The sequence below is a fragment of the Antechinus flavipes genome, chromosome 2 (genome assembly GCF_016432865.1).
Source record: "Antechinus flavipes isolate AdamAnt ecotype Samford, QLD, Australia chromosome 2, AdamAnt_v2, whole genome shotgun sequence".
NCBI classification, from domain to species: Eukaryota; Metazoa; Chordata; class Mammalia; order Dasyuromorphia; family Dasyuridae; genus Antechinus; species Antechinus flavipes.
Window position 1 is genome coordinate 590978843 of NC_067399.1, and position 18108 is coordinate 590996950.

At 35.6% G+C, this 18108-nt stretch overlaps 1 protein-coding gene across 4 annotated transcripts in view; it reads left to right on the forward strand.

Moving 5' to 3' along the window:
- VTI1A (vesicle transport through interaction with t-SNAREs 1A) overlaps nucleotides 1–18108 on the forward strand; it is a 424902-nt gene that overhangs the window by 11887 nt on the left and 394907 nt on the right. For all 4 annotated transcript variants that reach the window (XM_051981417.1, XM_051981418.1, XM_051981415.1 and 1 more), the window contains exons 2-3: nucleotides 10645–10703; nucleotides 14972–15082. In XM_051981417.1, coding sequence (XP_051837377.1) covers nucleotides 10645–10703; nucleotides 14972–15082 — 170 coding nt within the window. The remainder of the gene's footprint in view (nucleotides 1–10644; nucleotides 10704–14971; nucleotides 15083–18108) is intronic.

Below are 18108 nucleotides of genomic sequence, written 5' to 3' on the forward strand. Positions count from 1 at the left end.
TCTTCTGAACTCTACCCTCATTAGATATCCTCTGAAGTATTGTGCTCAGTTTCAGGTGCAAACATTCATAAAGATAGAGCATCCAGAGGGTAAAAAAGGCCTGGAGTCCATTGCATATGAAGATCCAGTAATGGAAGTGAACGTATTTAGTTTATAGAAGAGGAGATGCCAAAGAAACATGAAAGCCATCTTTTAGAAATATGGAGAGAGGATTCTTTTTGGCCTGAGAGAGAGTAGTGGGTAAAAGTGACAAAGAGGCACATTTTGGCTTGGTATCAGATGTAATTTCCTAACAATTGGAGCTGTCCAAAAGTGGGATCAGCTGCCTCAGATGGGGGTACACTTATCCTCCTTGGAGATCTTCAGACAGACACTGAATGATTTCTTGGAGGGGATGTTATAATGGCAATTCTTTTCACATATGGGTTGGATTAGATGGTCACTGAAGTCTGTACCAATTCACAAATTATGTGACTAGCTCTTTAGTGATACAATATAAACAGAATTTTTTTTTTTTTGAAATGGCTTAAAGGGAAAAAAAAGTATCTACCTGATGATCTGATATTTATTTCAGGACTTCTTGGCTTTGCAATGTCAGAGAAACTGAGGCAAGATAGAGATTAGAGAGTATTTAATATTTTATTTGAAAAGGAGAGATTTACTGGGACCAAATGGATCTGTGATTTGGTCCCAAAGCTGAATGAGACTATTGTCTCCAAGAATCCAGCAAACAATGAGAGTTCTCAATGATGCTCAAATGCAGGGACGGAGTCAAGATGCTGAGAGTGGGAATGGGACTCAGACAATCCGGTTCTGACAGGGTGAGATGAGCCACCAAAGATGGGGATGACATAATAGGGGGAGACACCCCAGTGTTGATAAAACAGTATCTGATATTCTGATAGATTGGATTGGGGAGAGGCATTCTGGTATTTAAATATTCTGATGATTTAGAGAGAAGGGTAGTCGCAGGAATGACCAGAACAATTAGGTCACAATTCAGGGGAACAAGGTAGGACAATTCAGGGAAACTGAGTCAGGATAATAAAAAAGAACTGTGGCACAACATTCCACACTCTCTGTCTTCTGAATATTCAAATCATTGAATTACCTTCCTCTAGAAGGTCTTAACACCATGATTTTGACTAATCCTACGTAAAGCAAATAAACCAAAATAAAACTAGAAAAATGCAAGGACTTATGGCAAGGACAAGTCCCTCCCTGATAACTCCAGAGTTATTAGCATAAAAACAGCATTCCTCATTTAGGGAGGCACAAAGGCCTCCCTGTGTAGAAATAGCAGGTCCTCTGCAGTTGGGGAACAGCTCAGCCAGAGAGTCCAGTTTGAGATGGTCAGTTCACTGTGAGTTAGGTCTGTGGTCATTTGTGCATTTAACTCAGCTTCTGTTTAAGACAGTTTGAGATGCTCAAGACAAAGCCTGCTTCATATCCTAAGAGGGGGGAACCCCCCCCCCAAGTCTGTCAGGGACTCCAAAGTAGGAGAAAAGTGGGGCCTGGAGTAGCTCCATCTGTCCCCTCTCAATAGAACAGGAGCTGCTACTAGCATCCAGATTTATGAGCAAATTATGCAGTTATACCAAGGCAGGCAACCCTGAATTATTAGAGACCTGATACCAAACTGCTGATATACTAATTAAGGAACTGGGATAACAGGAGTAGAGAAACAGATCAAAGAGACTGCCAGTCCCAAGACAGGTGTCTGGTTTCTGGTATCCTATTGACCGTTGCTCTGATTATAGAAATCAGTCACAGGAGGGAAAAATTCAGGGATACAACCATAACATAAGCAGTTAAAACTTAATTTTCAGCAAAACAGGATAAAATAGCTTAAATTCATTTTTTACTCCAGTTAATTATCCCACTAACTGTCAGAGAGTGGAACTTTAAAACTCCCAAATAGCATTAACTATAAGCCCAAGGAATTTTACTTCCAATAACAAATCCCATTAACTAAAGTTTCAGATAAATCCTAAACAGATATTTACCATAACCTTATATTTATAACGGTAAGAATTTGTCTCAGTAAGTTCACTTCTTTCATATCTAAGCAGATAGTTTCATAAGTGAACATTATACATACAAATCATTTTGTTTTTAAAATATCCAATAAACATCCAGCCATTCTGGAGAGCAATTTGGAACTATGCTCAAAAAGTTATCAAACTCTGCATACCCTTTGATCCAGCAGTGTTTCTACTGGGCTTATACCCCAAAAAGATACTAAAGAAAGGAAAGGGACCTGTATGTGCCAAAATGTTTGTGGCGGCCCTGTTTGTAGTGGCTAGAAGCTGAAAATGAAAGGATGTCCATCAATTGGAGAATGGTTGAGTAAATTGTGATATATGAATGTTATGGAATATTATTGTTCTGTAAGGAATGACCAGCAGGATGAATACAGAGAGGACTGGCGAGACTTACATGAACTGATGCTGAGTGAATTGAGCAGAACCAGGAGATCATTATATACCTCAACAACGATACTGTTTGAGGATGTATTCTGATGGAAGTGGATCTCTTTGATAAAGAGAGCCTTAATTGATCAAAGATGGACAGAAGCAGCTACACCCAGAGAAAGAACACTGGGAAATGAATATAAACTGCTTGCATTTTTGTTTTTCTTCCCGGTTTATTTATACCTTCTGAATTCAATTCTCCCTGTGCAACAAGAAAACTGTTCGGTTCTGCACACATATATTGTATCCAGGATATCCTGTAACCTATTCAACATGTAAAGGACTGCTTGCCATCTGGGGGAAGGGGTGGAGGGAGGGAGGGGAAAAATCGGAACAGAAATGAATGCAAGGGATAATGCTGTAAAAAATTACCCTGGCATGCGTTCTATCAATAAAAAGATATTAAAATAAATTAAAATATCCAATACATAGACAAATATTCCAAATTATATATTGTCTATTACAGAAACATTTTCAAAAAGGACAAAAAAAATTTTCAGAGGCTCTTTAAATGACCTCAGGATGACCCAATATAATCAATTAAAACTTAGAATATCCTATACAGAATATCCTAATAGCACATAAAAGAATCCAACAGTTTCTTAAAACTATTAAACTTTTAGAAATACCATAACCTCATATTGATAACTGTTGGAATCCTTAAAGTGATTAAAATCCTTAAAGTATTAAGTCATTAGAATTGATAGAGACAATAATTATCTAATTTAGCATGGTTCAGTGTGATTGATCTGATCCTACAAGGAGATGTTATGGGCCAGAACTTGAAACAAGGTGCTAAGTGGAATTGAGGAGACAATGGTTAAATCTAGTTTAGCATTGATTTAATCCTACAACAAATAATGGTTTCCCGGTGATATAATGATTGGTGTGTACTCAGTGTATAGCATATAAGCAAGAAGCTTTCAGGGCCAGAGACACTCTCAAGAGGCGGAGACAGATTCATTCCATATTCCACCTTTGTGCTGGCTGGAGACATTGGGAGGTAGCTAGTGGCTGAAGCTCAAGACTTTGAAGGACACAATGAAGGACTGGATTTTAACTCTTGGCTGTGTTTGAAGTGATTATTACTCTGAACTGAAACTAAGGCTGCCTCCAGAAAACCTCACATTTAACAGAAACATTTTTTTTTTTAAATAACTTTTTATTGATAGAACTCATGCCAGGGTAATTTTTTACAACATTATCCCTTGCATTCACTTCTGTTCTGATTTTTCCCCTCCCTCCCTCCACCCCCTCCCCCAGATGGCAATCAATCCTTTACATGTTGAATAGGTTACAGTATATTCTGGATACAATATATGTGTGCAGAACCAAACAGTTTTCTTGTTGCACAGGGAGAATTGAATTCAGAAGGTATAAATAAACCGGGAAGAAAAACAAAAATGCAAGCAGTTTATATTCATTTCCCAGTGTTCTTTCTCTGGGTGTAGCTGCTTCTGTCCATCTTTGATCAATTAAGGCTCTCTTTATCAAAGAGATCCACTTCCATCAGAATACATCCTCAAACAGTATCGTTGTTGAGGTATATAATGATCTCCTGGTTCTGCTCAATTCACTCAGCATCAGTTCATGTAAGTCTCGCCAGTCCTCTCTGTATTCATCCTGCTGGTCATTCCTTACAGGAATGTCCTTACAGAACAATAATATTCCATAACATTCATATATCACAATTTACTCAACCATTCTCCAATTGATGGGCATCCTTTCATTTTCCAGCTTCTAGCCACTACAAACACGGCCGCCACAAACATTTTGGCACATACAGGTCCCTTTCCCTTCTTTAGTATCTCTTTGGGGTATAAGCCCAGTAGAAACACTGCTGGATCAAAGGGTATGCACAGTTTGATAATTTTTTGAACACAATTCCAAATTGCTCTCCAGAATGGCTGGATGTGTTCACAATTCCACCAACAATGTATCAGTGTCCCTGTTTTCCCACATCCCCTCCAACATTCTGCATTATCTTTCCCTGTCACTCTAGCCAATCTGACAGGTGTGTAGTGGTATTTCAGGGTTGTCTTAATTTGCATTTAACAGAAACATTTTCAAAAGGACAAGGAAAAACTATTATTTTTAGAAGCCCTTTAAATGATGGGCATAACCTCAGGATACAGTCAATTAAACTTATACAGAATACCCAATTCTATGTAAAAGAATCTGAAAGATTCTTAAAAATATCAATTAAACAGTAGAAGCAATTAACATTTGAACCAGCAAGGAGCTGCAAGCAGTTTGTTAAAAACAAAACAAAACAAAAAACCACCATCTTAATGGGGAAAAGGGGGATTAGATTGTGTCTTTTCATGTGGTCACTCTTCTCCCATTCCACCATGCTTCCCGACCCCAAATTCTCACAGCTAACCTTTTTAGGGTACCATTTTCCCCAGGATCCAATCTGCCAGCTAAAGACAGGCCCCAACCTCATGGGGTATTTCCTTTCCCATGACATGGCAAATTCACTAGGGGTTTGTGCCTTTTTGTTCCCTATTTCTGGAAAGCTATTTTCCTCTTCCTCCTTCTCTTACACCATCTCTATCTCTCTCCTTCCAATGCCTACTTTCTCAAACCTTCTCCAATATACTTTAAACACTCCCAAAACAATAACCCTTCTGACTTGATGCTCCATTTAAACTATTAATTGCTTTTGCAAAACAATCTCTCTTGTCCCTTGTCTTTAAACACTTCTAAAAAAAACTTCAAGATTCGCAAATAACTTTGAACCAAATTTCATAAAACTGATACATATACCCAACAGAGCTGACAAATTTGTAAAGTATAACTCATAGTTTACAAATTACCCAATACTTTTAGAAAACAATATAGCATCTAAGTAGGGAGATACAAACACGACCTCCCAAAGTAAGCTACTGGCATTTTGTTTTAATAATCTATATTTTAACTTAAAATCCAATCAAATACAGCTTTAAATTCCCAGGATTATAAAACTGCTTTTCCTATCTTATTTCAAAGAATGAATTTCACTAAACATCATAGTTTTTCTTTCTGTCCCTCTGGCCCGATGTGGCCATTATTCCCAATGAACTTCTCCTAAGCTTCAACTTTGGCCAGAGTTGGAGCCTTTAGAAAAGTCAGACCTTTCTTTACCTAATTAGAGGCACTTGACCCCTTTCAGGCAAGTTAACAGAACTTCTTTAACAAGCTATTGTTCTTTTAAGATCTTATACTTAAATATAACTAAATCTAACTTGCATAAGCAACAGTAAAATTATTTCCCATAATTTTAAAACTGCCCAAAAGAATACTCAAAACAAATCTGGCATGCAAAGGCAATAGTAAAATTATTTTCTACAATTTCAGAATCATCCTAAAATTCCTAATCAAATGTTTTCTTCAGCCAGAATTCAAAGCAATTAGCATAAACTCCTTTGTTCTCCAAACCCCTTATCTATGCTAGCCAATCCAAGCCAAGCTGGAATTTTAAATTACTTCAAGGAAAAACCCGATTGCCAGTTTTAACATACTTACAAATTATCACAAGCAAATTTTATACTAAGTATAGTTGCAACATTGAAATAACCAATTCCCAAATTTCTTAATGATTGTTCTTAAAATTTTAGCAACAGGACAGACAAACAAATCACATAGAACTCACAGACATAAGACTGGGCAATTATAACATTAAACAAAACATTTAACACAGACTAGGGTTTATCTGGAAATCTTAGAATAACCTTGAAGGAAGTTGTCAGCTCGAGAGTCTTCCCTCCCAGAATCTAAAGGGAGTTTTTTTTTTTTTCCCCCAAGGCCCAGTTTGGTGCATTTCTCTGCCTTCATAGAGAATGCTCAGATTAAAACCAGATAGTACCCAAAAAGTACTTAGAGCCAGATAGTACCAAAAGGTACTCAGAACCAGATAGTACCATATAGCGTCCTATTGGCACTTCCCAGAGTTGTATGACTTATCAGCCCAACTTTTTCTGGGGACCCAGATTTGCTAGCAATCAGACCAACAGAAAACTTACGGGTTTCAGAACAGATTCACCCTTGGCCAAATGGAGGTGTCCACTGTTAGGCGTCAGGCACAGTTGTGGCTGAAAACTGCTCTTTTCCTCTAGAAAAAAATCCAGAGGGCCAGTTTCTCCAAGCAAAGAACTCAGATCTCCAGCAGCCCCGAGGCCCAAGGCAGAGACGGAATGTCTCTCTTCTCTAATCCTGATCCCATTTTCTTTTCTTTCTTTCTTTCTTTTTTTTTTTTAATTTTTGTATTTAAATGATTTTTTTTTTTTTAAATAACTTTTTATTGATAGAACCCATGCCAGGGTAATTTTTTATTGCATTATCCCTTGCATTCACTTATGTTCCGATTTTTCCCCTCCCCTGCACCCCCTTCCCCAGATGGCAAGCAGTCCTTTACATGTTGAATAGGTTACAGTATATCCTAGATACAATATATGTGTGCAGAACCGAACAGTTTTCTTGTTGCACAGGGAGAATTGAATTCAGAAGGTATAAATAACACAGGAAGAAAAACAAAAATGCAAGCAGTTTATATTCATTTCCCAGTGTTCTTTCTTTGGGTGTAGCTGCTTCTGCCCATCTTTGATCAATTGAAACTGAATTAGCTCTCTTTATCGAAGAGATCCACTTCCATCAGAATACAGCCTCAAACAGTAATATTGTTGAGGTATATAATGATCTCCTGGTTCTGCTCATTTCTTTTTTTTTTTTTTTTTTTTTTACATTTCCATTGAACATTTAATATATAAAATCAAAATCTGTATTTTTAAAACAAAAAATAAGATTGATAAACAAGTAGCTGATTTTATTTTTCTTTTTTTTTTTTAAATTTTTTATTTAATAATTACTTTATATTGGCACTCGTTTCTGTTCCGATTTTTTTTTTTCCCCTCCCTCCCTCCACCCCCTCCCCTAGATGGCAAGCAGCCCTTTATATGTTGGATATGTTGCAGTATATCCTAGATACAATATATGTTTGCAGAACCGAACAGTTCTCTTGTTGCATAGGGAGAATTAGATTCAGAAGGTATAAATAACCCGGGAAGAAAAACAAAAATGCAGATAGTTCACATTCGTTTCCCAGTGTTCTTTCTTTGGGTGTAGCTGCTTTTGTCCATCATTTATCAATTGAAACTCAGATCTCTTTGTCAAAGAAATCCACTTCCATCAAAATATGTCCTCATACAATATCGTTGTCGAAGTGTATAACGATCTCCTGGTTCTGCTCATTTCACTTAGCATCAGTTCATGTAAGTCTCGCCAGTCCTCTCTGTATTCATCCCTCTGGTCATTCCTTACAGAACAATAATATTCCATAACATTAATATACCATAATTTACTCAACCATTCTCCAATTGATGGGCATCCTTTCATTTTTCAGCTTCTAGCCACTACAAACAGGGCTGCCACAAACATTTTGGCACATACAGGTCCCTTTCCCTTCTTTAGTATCTCTTTGGGGTATAAGCCCAGTAGAAACACTGCTGGATCAAAGGGTATGCACAATTTGATAATTTTTTGAGCACAGTTCCAAATTGCTCTCCAGAATGGCTGGATGTGTTCACAATTCCACCAACAATGTATCAGTGTCCCTGTTTTCCCACATCCCCTCCAACATTCTGCATTATCTTTCCCTGTCACTCTAGCCAATCTGACAGGTGTGTAGTGGTATCTCAGAGTTGTCTTAATTTGCATTTCTCTGATTAATAATGATTTGGAGCGTATTTTCATATGTCTATAAATAGTTTCAATTTCTTCGTCTGAGAATTGTCTCTTCATATCCTTTGACCATTTATCAATTGGAGAGTGGTTTGATTTCTTATAAATTAGAGACAATTCTCTATATATTTTGGAAATGAAGCCTTTATCAGAACCTTTGATTGTAAAAATGTTTTCCCAGTTTATTGTTTCCCTTCTAATCTTATCTGCATTTGTTTTGTTTGTACAAAAACTTTTCAATTTGATATAATCAAAATTTTCTATTTTGTGGTCAATAGTAATCTCTAGTTCTTCTTTGGTTATAAATTCCTCCCTCTTCCACAGGTCTGAGAGGTAAACTATCCTATGCTCTTCCAACTTATTTTTAATCTCATTCTTTATGCCTAGGTCATGAACCCATTTTGACCTTATCTTGGTGTACGGTGTTAAGTGTGGGTCAGTGCCTAGTTTCTGCCATACTAATTTCCAATTTTCCCAGCAATTTCTGATCCCATTTTCTAATATCTTGCTGGGGCCTCCAAAATGTAATGCTGGAGAAACTGAGGCAAGATAGAGATTAGAGCATATTTAATATTTTATTTGAAAGGGAGTGATTTACTGGACCAAATGGATCTATGGTTTGGTCCAGGACTGAATGAGACTATTGTCTCCAAGAATCCAGCAAACAATGTGAATTCTCAATGACATATACACGTGGCTCAGACACGGGTAGATTGAGTCAGGGACGGAGTCAGGGTGCTGAGAGCAGGAACAGGACTCTGACAATCTAGTTCTGACAGGGTGAGGGAAGCCACTGGAGATGGGGATGACATAATGGGGGGAGACATCTTGATAAGACGGTATCTGATATTCTGATAGATTGGATTGGGGAGAGGCATTCTGATATTCAAGTATTTTGATGATTATGAGGAAGGGGTGATTGTAGGAATGACCCGAACAATTAAGTCACAATTCAGGGAAACTGAGTCAGGATAACAAAAGAGAACACAGCACAACTGCTTAAGTCTGTGATCTTCAGACGGTGCATGTCTAATTGCAAACTCATCAGATTGGAGAAATAATAACTCGTTCCTAATTCCAGAAAAGTACCAGAATTTAATTTTCACAAATTTTATTTATGATATTGCTTACTTAAATCATAAATTTTAGAATTGAAATTTTTGTATCTAGTCCAGACTTTTATACTTGAAAGGAATCCCCACTCTAACATATCATTCCTGAACACCTCTAATGACAGATAGCTCATCATCTGCTGAGGTATCCCTTTTAGACAGCTCTAATTCTTAGGAAGTTTCTCCTGACATTAGCCTCAATTGATTGCTTCACAACTTCTACCATTGGCTCTTGGTACTGTCCTCTGAAGCTAAACTGAACAAGTCTAAACCCATCTTGTACATGACAACTCCTCAAATACTTGAACATAGCCAGGATCCTCTTTTTCCAGGCAAAATTTTCCTAGTTCCTTCAGTGGATCCTCAGAGGATATGAACTCAAACCCTTTACGCCATCCTGATTACCTGTCATTGTATGCTCTTTGGAGCCCGAAACTGAATACCAGTACTTCAGATAATGTCTGACCAATACAGAGTAAGAAGGATGAACATTTCCTTATTCTTGGAAGTGCTGTGTCTCTTAATGCAGCCCAAATTTTAATTATCTTTTTTTTTTCTGTTCACACAACATTGTTGATTCATATTGACCCTCAGTCCATGAAAATCCTCAGTTCTTGACTATTTTTTTTAAACAACCTCTACCATCTTGTGCTTTTGCAGTTGCTTTTTTGAACTTAAGTGTAGGACTTGACATTTATCCCTTATGAATTTTATCACATTAGATTCAATCCAATGTCTCTGTCAATATTTTTCTAGGATTTAAGTCTTTTATTTTCTGTATTATATCTTAATTCAACTCTATATATACATTAGTACATGTCTTTTAGAGCTACATACATATCTGTCTAAATACATATGAAATCAACCACATCTCCAACTTTAGAAAGGATAGAAAATGTGCATGGAAATAGAATTGAAAGAAAACATTTTTGTAGTAGAATTTTAGCATTCTAAAGTCTCATATTTACATATGTGTGGCTTTCTTTTAAGTATATTCTTGAATTAATAATTGGCAGCCTATTTAGCATTGTAATAATATAATGTTGGCTTTTATTTTGTTATTTTTTTTCTCCAGTTAATCAAAAGTGTCATGTGGCATATATTTGTTAGAAAGCTTTCCAGCTGCAAAATAATAATCTTAGGATTGTTGGGAGATGTTCTGCATTCTAATCGAGCAGGCTGGGAATTATTGGATTCAGAAATTCCTAATGGTCTATCAATTTATATTGAATCATCTTGAGCTGATTGATCATAAAGGAGAAAGTGTTGATTGAAAATAATGTTTAAAATGGAATTGGCAAATGTTATTTAAGTCTGATATTTACTTGATATTGTTTCAGATGAGAAGAAACAGATGGTTGCTAATGTGGAGAAACAGCTAGAAGAAGCAAAAGAACTCGTAAGTAGAATGTGGCTATTAAATTGTAATGCAGTTGTTGCCAATAGTGGATGAAAGGTCTTCTTAGGAATTTTTCTTTTGTTTGTTTTTTAGCTCTTCAGGCAGAAGGATGAATTTGTTGAATGGTCAATGTAAAATATTTTATCACATTTAACATTATCAATTATAAAATATTTACCCACTACCTGCAATTTATAATATCTTGTTAGATGATAAGAAGAAATTGTAAAAATCTGTTATCTGCAGAAATACCTGTATTTTCCATAATAAGCCATTAGTTATCTAGAATAGACCCTGATTTTTTGAATAAGAGAATTTCTTTTAGAGCTAGGGGTTTAACCTTTTGCATATCAAGCCATTTTATTTTAATTTTTTAATGGGAATTTTTCAAACATTTTTTATTTGCATCTTTGTTTTATTAAACAGAGAATGTGGACCATAATTTAACACTTTCTTGTTAATATAAACATGTGCTCTAAGTACAAATGCATGTATGGATAAGACATGAGGCTTGAATGATTTAGTCTGACACTTTACTACTATAGATCATTCAAACTTACTGGTTTGTGTGCCTTTAATATGATATATTGATGCCCTCAGGGGCCATTGAGGTGGGTTGACTTTTTTGACCTAACCTACACCTCCTTGAAGTTCAAGATTCCTTATGTCTTACATCAAGCTCTATGCTATTGAGGTGCAAAGCTGTTCCATTTTTTGGCTTTCCTTTGCTGAATCTCTTCTCTGCTGTCAGATTGTCTGCTGCTTGCCATCCCCTTCCCTCCTTTTAATCTTTGCCAGCCACTGCTGCTTTTAATCTCTACTGATTCAGCTGTCTGCTGCTCTCTTCCCTTTTCTCTCTGCTTTTCTTCTTTCTGTCTCCTGTGGCTTTCCCCTGCTTCTTGGCTTTCTAGCAAAAAGGCTGCTCCCCTTTCTAGCCATCATCTGCTAATCAGAGTGCTCCATTCCTTCTGGTTGGCAAACTGACCTAGACTGCTGTGCATCAGGTGTAACTGTCAGATTGGCATCTCTTCTCAGCTGTTTTTATTGTTGTTGAGATCTTAGGAGTTTTTTTTCCCCAATAAACAACATTGTGTGTTTTGTGGTAGGAAGTCATTACTATGATTTTGGAGTTGTTCCAGAGATTTCAGGATTTTAGAATTCTAGTCTATATCTTACTTTTTAAAAAAAAATTCAAAGTGTTTTTATATGAGGAAATAGAATTCTTGTCCTCAAGTAGCTTATAATTTTTTTGTTTTTAGAGAATTTTGCAGAAAATATAATTAAATATTACTTGTAATTTGTTCTTTTGGTTTAATTTTATAAAGAAAAATCATTCACTACAGATAGCACTTTAATGATTTGAAAAGTGCTTTGCCCTAAAACTTTTTCCTTCTCTTGTGTGGAAAATATGTAAATATTATTATTCCCGCAGATAAGAAAACTGAAGTGACTTGCCCATTGTAATGTGGCTCCTCTTAGAAAAAGGCCTTGTTGTATTGTTTGAGCCCAGTGCTTTTTTTGCTGCCTCATATATACTGCTTTGCCTGTCACTTTGCCTTTTGTTACCTGGGCTAATAGATACTTCCAATTACAAAATGTTTCTGTTCTGGAATAAAGCAATCTAATGAAGAAAATTTGGATGTTCATAAGAAATCCTTAATTTCTTTTTTAATTTTAGAAAATGAATTAGGACTAATATACTTCAAGCATCTATGTGATGGGCTTTCCATTTGTTACTCCATAACTTAATAGATGGGCTTAAAAGTTGTTTGGGCCAAAAACCTCATCTTCACATGGGAAACATGATCATGTGTCTTTCTTTTTTTTTCAATTTCTTTTTTATTTATTTATTATTATTATAGCTTTTTATTGACAAGACATATGTATGGGTAATTTTTCAACATTGACCCTTGCAAAAACTTCTGTTCCAACTTTTCCCCCGCTTCCCTCCATCCCCTAGATGGCAGACAGTCCCATACATGTCAAATATGTTAAAGTATATGTTAAGTACAATATATGTATACATATTTATACAGTTATCTTGTTGCACAAGAAAAATCGGATTTGGAAAAATAACCTGGGAAGAAAAACAAAAATGCAAGCAAAACAATAACAGAAAGAATGCAAAGGCTATGTTGTGGCCCACACTCATTTCCCAGTGTTCTTTTGCTGGATGTAGCTGGTTCTGTTCCTCACTGATCAATTGGAACTGATTTGGATCCTCTCATTGCTGAAGATAGCCACTTGCATCAGAATTACTCCTCATATAGTATTGGTGTTAAAGTGTATAATGATGTCCTAGTTCTGCTCATTTCACTTAGCATCAGTTCATGTAAGTTTTTCCAACCCTCTCTGTATTCATCCTGCTGGTCATTCTTATAGAACAATAATATTCTGATGTGTCTTTCTGTAATGGGCTGAGGCTTGAGTTGATGCACTGAGGTCCCAAGCACATGAGGCTAAATAGTAATTGGACCATACTCTATTAATATATAAGCTTGGAGAAAGAATGGCCCCCACCCACTCTTTGTACAAGTCCTGATGTGTTGTATAGGAAATGACGATTTTGGTGGGTGGAGGCAAGGGAGTGGAAAAGGAAGGGGAAGCAGAGACTGCTTACATTGCCATTGCGACGGCCTTTCAGCTGAGGTCTCTCTCTGCTAGCTGGTTTCCTGTCGCAGCTGCCCATATTGCTATGGCAATCCTTCTTGCCCATATTGCTATCGCAATCATTTTTCACCTCTTCACTTCAATAAAGATTGAAGATTTTTCCCTTAACTTGAATTCCTGACTCTGGCTGATTTTAAATATGCAGTCATCACATCTTTCTAATCTAGATTGGTTCTTGGCCAATAGTTATATGCCCATACTTGAAGCCTTGGTCTAGGAACTGCCAAAGCTTGTAATTTACTAATATAGCCTTCAGCAACAAGGGCATTCCATGATAAAAAATCACAATAGGTAATAGTATTATTGCTTTTCGAGGTTTGCAAAGAGCTGTATATTTGTTATCTCATTAGAGCCTCACAACAACCTTGAAAGGTAGCTGCTTAAGGGTGTTATTATTTTCATTTTAATAGATGAGGAAACTGAGTTTTAGAGAGGCTTAGTGACTTGTTTATAGCTACACCTAATAAGTATTAGAGATGGGTTTTCAGTTCAAGACTCCCTGATTTCAAGGCCAGTGTTCTTTGTACTAAACTATATAACCTCTTGGGGGAGTAGAACTTTAGTAGTGAAGGACACACAAGTCATGAACATTTGTACCACTTGGCACCAATTTCTTACCATTCACTAGTAATGATGAGATAAATGTTTAATGTCATCACCAATGATAATAATAGTAATCATCATAATGACAATCAGCAGTTATACATAACATGTTAAGTTTTGCTAAGCACTTTGTACATGTTAACCTTTGATTATATTAAATACAAATGGCATCTAATTTCAGAAAAAATAATATTCTGGCCAGATTGATTACTTAATATGTAGTCTCAAAATGAAAAAATAACACAGAACCCTACCTTCAAATATTGAAACTGGCAAGAAATAGCCTTATGATGTAATATCTGTTTCCTGCTTTCTATTGCTAAATGCTTTAAAACAGTACTATTAAATAAATCATATTTCTATATCTGAAGGATCTACTTTTCATAGAAATTTACCTGCCAGTTCTAAAAACATATTTGTATCTATTGTTTCCCCTCTTTATTCCCAAACGATCCAAGGGAAATCTGGAACCCTTGCAAGATTGCAACTCAGAACCTCCATAAATAGTAATTTCCAGAAATAGCTTCTGACAACTCTTAAGAAGGAAGGAGAGGAACTGAAGGGAGAAATATGGTTTAAACGGATCTTATTTTCTGCTATTTTTGCCTGTTTCCTCATACTTCTGGGTAAGTCAAGAATAGGAACCTGATACCCATTTGCTAGATTAATCACTAGATTTCTCTGAAGACATTTAAAGTGACATTTGCTTTTATAGCATTAAAAAGTCTTCTGTTTTGTCATAGAAAGATACTTTTATGTTTTAGATTACTTCTTAAATAAGTACCTTTTAGAAAAAAGTTATTATGTAAATTTAATGAAAAAAAAAATCTCACCCTTACTTTGAAGTAGCTATGCTGTCTTGGGCAAATCACAGTTCTGGTTATGTTTTCTTATATTTTAAAATCAAGGCAATGAACTAGAGGTCACTTCTATATGCCAAATTCTGTGGTTTTATTATTGTTTTCAAATCACTTTTTTTTTCCTTCCATTATTAGCTTGAACAGATGGACCTAGAAGTCCGAGAAATCCCTCCACAGAACAGAGGAATGTATGCCAGCAGAATGAGGAGCTACAAGCAAGAAATGGGAAAGCTTGAAACAGATTTTGTGAGTCAAATTTCACTCATCGTCATATTTGTAGGACTGTGTCCTGAATTTCTTACTTCTAATTGTTTTTTTTAATTTATTTTAACCAGCTTTAAATGAATAGAACTCAGTAGCTTATTCAAAGTTGTATCTAGGGAATCTTATGCTATCTTTTGGCTAGCAATGGAATTTCAAATATGCTAGATCAGTAATTCAAGCATATGTTTAAATCATGTGTTCTATCATTCCCAAATTATCTATGTGTATGTGTGTGTGTGTGTGTGTGTGTGTGTGTGTGTGTGTGTGTGTGTGTATAGGAAGAGAGAGAAAGAACGCGAGCACACATTATGGAGTACTAAATTCATAAAAAAATTTATAGATCATAGTCCCTGACCTGAAAGATTTCAGTCTTCCCTCAAATAAGTTTCTTTCATTTGAGGAAGAAAAAAGATTAAAATGGATATTTTCTTCACTAATTATATATTTTTAAAATGTCTTTTTATACTTAATTGTTGAATAACAACATTGAACTTCCTCTCTCTATGATTTTTATTTAAATTCTTTAAATTTAAACATAAATGCTAATATGCAGATATTTTATTTTTTAGGTATTCAAAGAATAAAACCAGTACTATCTTATTAATTTTAAATGGAAGATAATCCTTTATATTAGGCACAAATTTCATGAAAGAAATTGAATACTTAGTTTTCAGAAAACACATAGATTCTCTATAACTGGGAAACAAGAATCCCCAGCCTTAATGTTATGATATAGCTATGATACTACAAAATTCTTTGCTTTTCTCAGCCTGCTTCCCTTTCACTTTAGAGAAGGGAAAGGAAGGTGATAACTGTCAGGAGGTATTATTGAAACTAACTTTGGAAAACAGAGTATTATCCATTCTCTTGGAGACAACACAGCATAATGGAAAACAATATCTTAGTTTAGGTGTTAAAACAATACCAAAACAAACCCTGGGCACCAGTTAAGGCTCTGCCACATATCAGCCATTTATCTTTAGGAAAATCATTTGATCTCAGTTGTCTCTCTTATGTAATCTCAACAATTTCTTCAGCAAAAATAAAGATAATAGCTTTTCTTTCCTCACAAAGTTTTTTTTGAAGATCACATGAATATTTATTTCTTAGTGATTTGGGGATAAGATGAAATTATTTTTCATTTTGAATATCTCAAAATATTCCTTAATTGTTGTGTTCTTTAGATGAATATGATCATACAATCAAGGACATTATGATATTGTCCAATGCAGTATAGCTTAGAATTATTTTTTCAGATGGCAGCTGCCCTCTGCCATTTAAAAGGATCACAAATAATTAGAATTGACCTAATCTATCAGGTGGATGTAGGATGTGAAAAGTAGAATGTGGGTATTTATGTATTTACTTCTTTCTTTGGACAAAATTTCTGCTTAATTAATTGCTTAATTAGGTAACACATTTAAGATGTAAAATCACCATCCAAATTATTCACATTGTACAAATGGAGGAACTGACTTATGAGTTTAGAGACTTCTAATTTTTTTGGGTGGGAGGAGGAGAAGAATTAGACTATTTTAAAATTTCTTTAGCTATTCAGTGCTAGAAAAGAAAGTTTTAGTTATAGTCTCCCAGCTTCTAGCTCAGAAGTCTAGAATTGGAATTTATTAACATTGAATAACAATAAAAGAAATGGGGTAAAATAAAAAGAAACTAATGTAGTGATAATATTGGATTATTGTCCTCTGTATATTCTCCCTTATTTTCTGATGGTGTGTCTTATTTGCTATTTCCTTTATGCTTACAACATACCTCTCTCCTTTCTTCTCTACCCTTGGCCTATTAAATTCTAGGTTATTCTTTAAAGCCCAACTCAATAGCTTCTCCAAGAAGTCTTCTTCAGCCTGAAATTTTTGTTTCCCCTCAAAACCTCACAGATAATTTTGTTTTGCACCTTTCTAATACGGTTGTTGTCTATTATTTTGTATTACAGCTGTTGGTATAGGTCTGAAACCCATTTACTCCTAATGCTTCACACCATTTTAGACACTTGCTAAATTTGTTGAAGGGTTACTATTTTGAGGATGGCCTGTTGTAAATACATTGGGAAAAAAAAAAAAGCCCACCAAAACACCTTAGAATAATGTTATGACTACGGAATAGTTTAAAATGCAAACAATCATAATAAGGATTGACACCTACTAGAAGGTCAGATAAATGCTTTAGTTATAAAGCAGAGACATTCCAGGGATTACACAATACTGGCTAGCTCTTCTTTCCCATCCTAAAGCACAGATTTCTTGTCCCAGCTTGAGCTCATAATAACAGTATCGCTCTTCTGAGCCCACATGACCAGCTGAATAATGGATACTTTCTCTTAGATGACCCACAGGCAACTCATTCATCAGATTAGTCATCATGCATTTATTAAGTACTTATTATGTTCCAGACTTTGTACTAAGTACTAGGAAATTTTTTTCAAAGGCAAAATATAATTTCTTCAATGATCTCATATTCTAGTGGAGAAGACAGTATGCAGTTAACTATGTGCATATAAGGTTTATGTAGAATAAATGGAATGTAATCTCAAAAAGAAGGCACAGGTAAGATTTCGAAGATAGAAGGAGGTTGGAAAGACTTCTTGAAGAAGGTGAAATTTGATTTGAGTCTTGGAGGATTCCAGGAAAATTAGGAGGCAGAAGTGAGGAGTGAGAGAGTTCTGTCACTGTTGTTAGTGATAAGGTGTGGAGCCAGGCAGTGAGTTGTAGTGGATGAAGAATATCAAGGAGATCACTGTTGCTAAATCATGGACCATGTGAAAGAGAATAAAGTGAAGGAAAAATGGAAAGGTAGGAAATGATTAGATTCTATGGGGCTTTAAAAGACAAACAAATTTTATATTTGATCTTGGAGGTAATAAGAAGCCACTGAAGTTTGAAACCTAGCAGTTATCTTCCATTCTTGTCTCTTCTTCACCCTCTGTCCCCCACCGCATTTAGTTATTTGCCAAGGGTAATAGATTTGATTGTCTCTCTTTTTAATCTCTCACA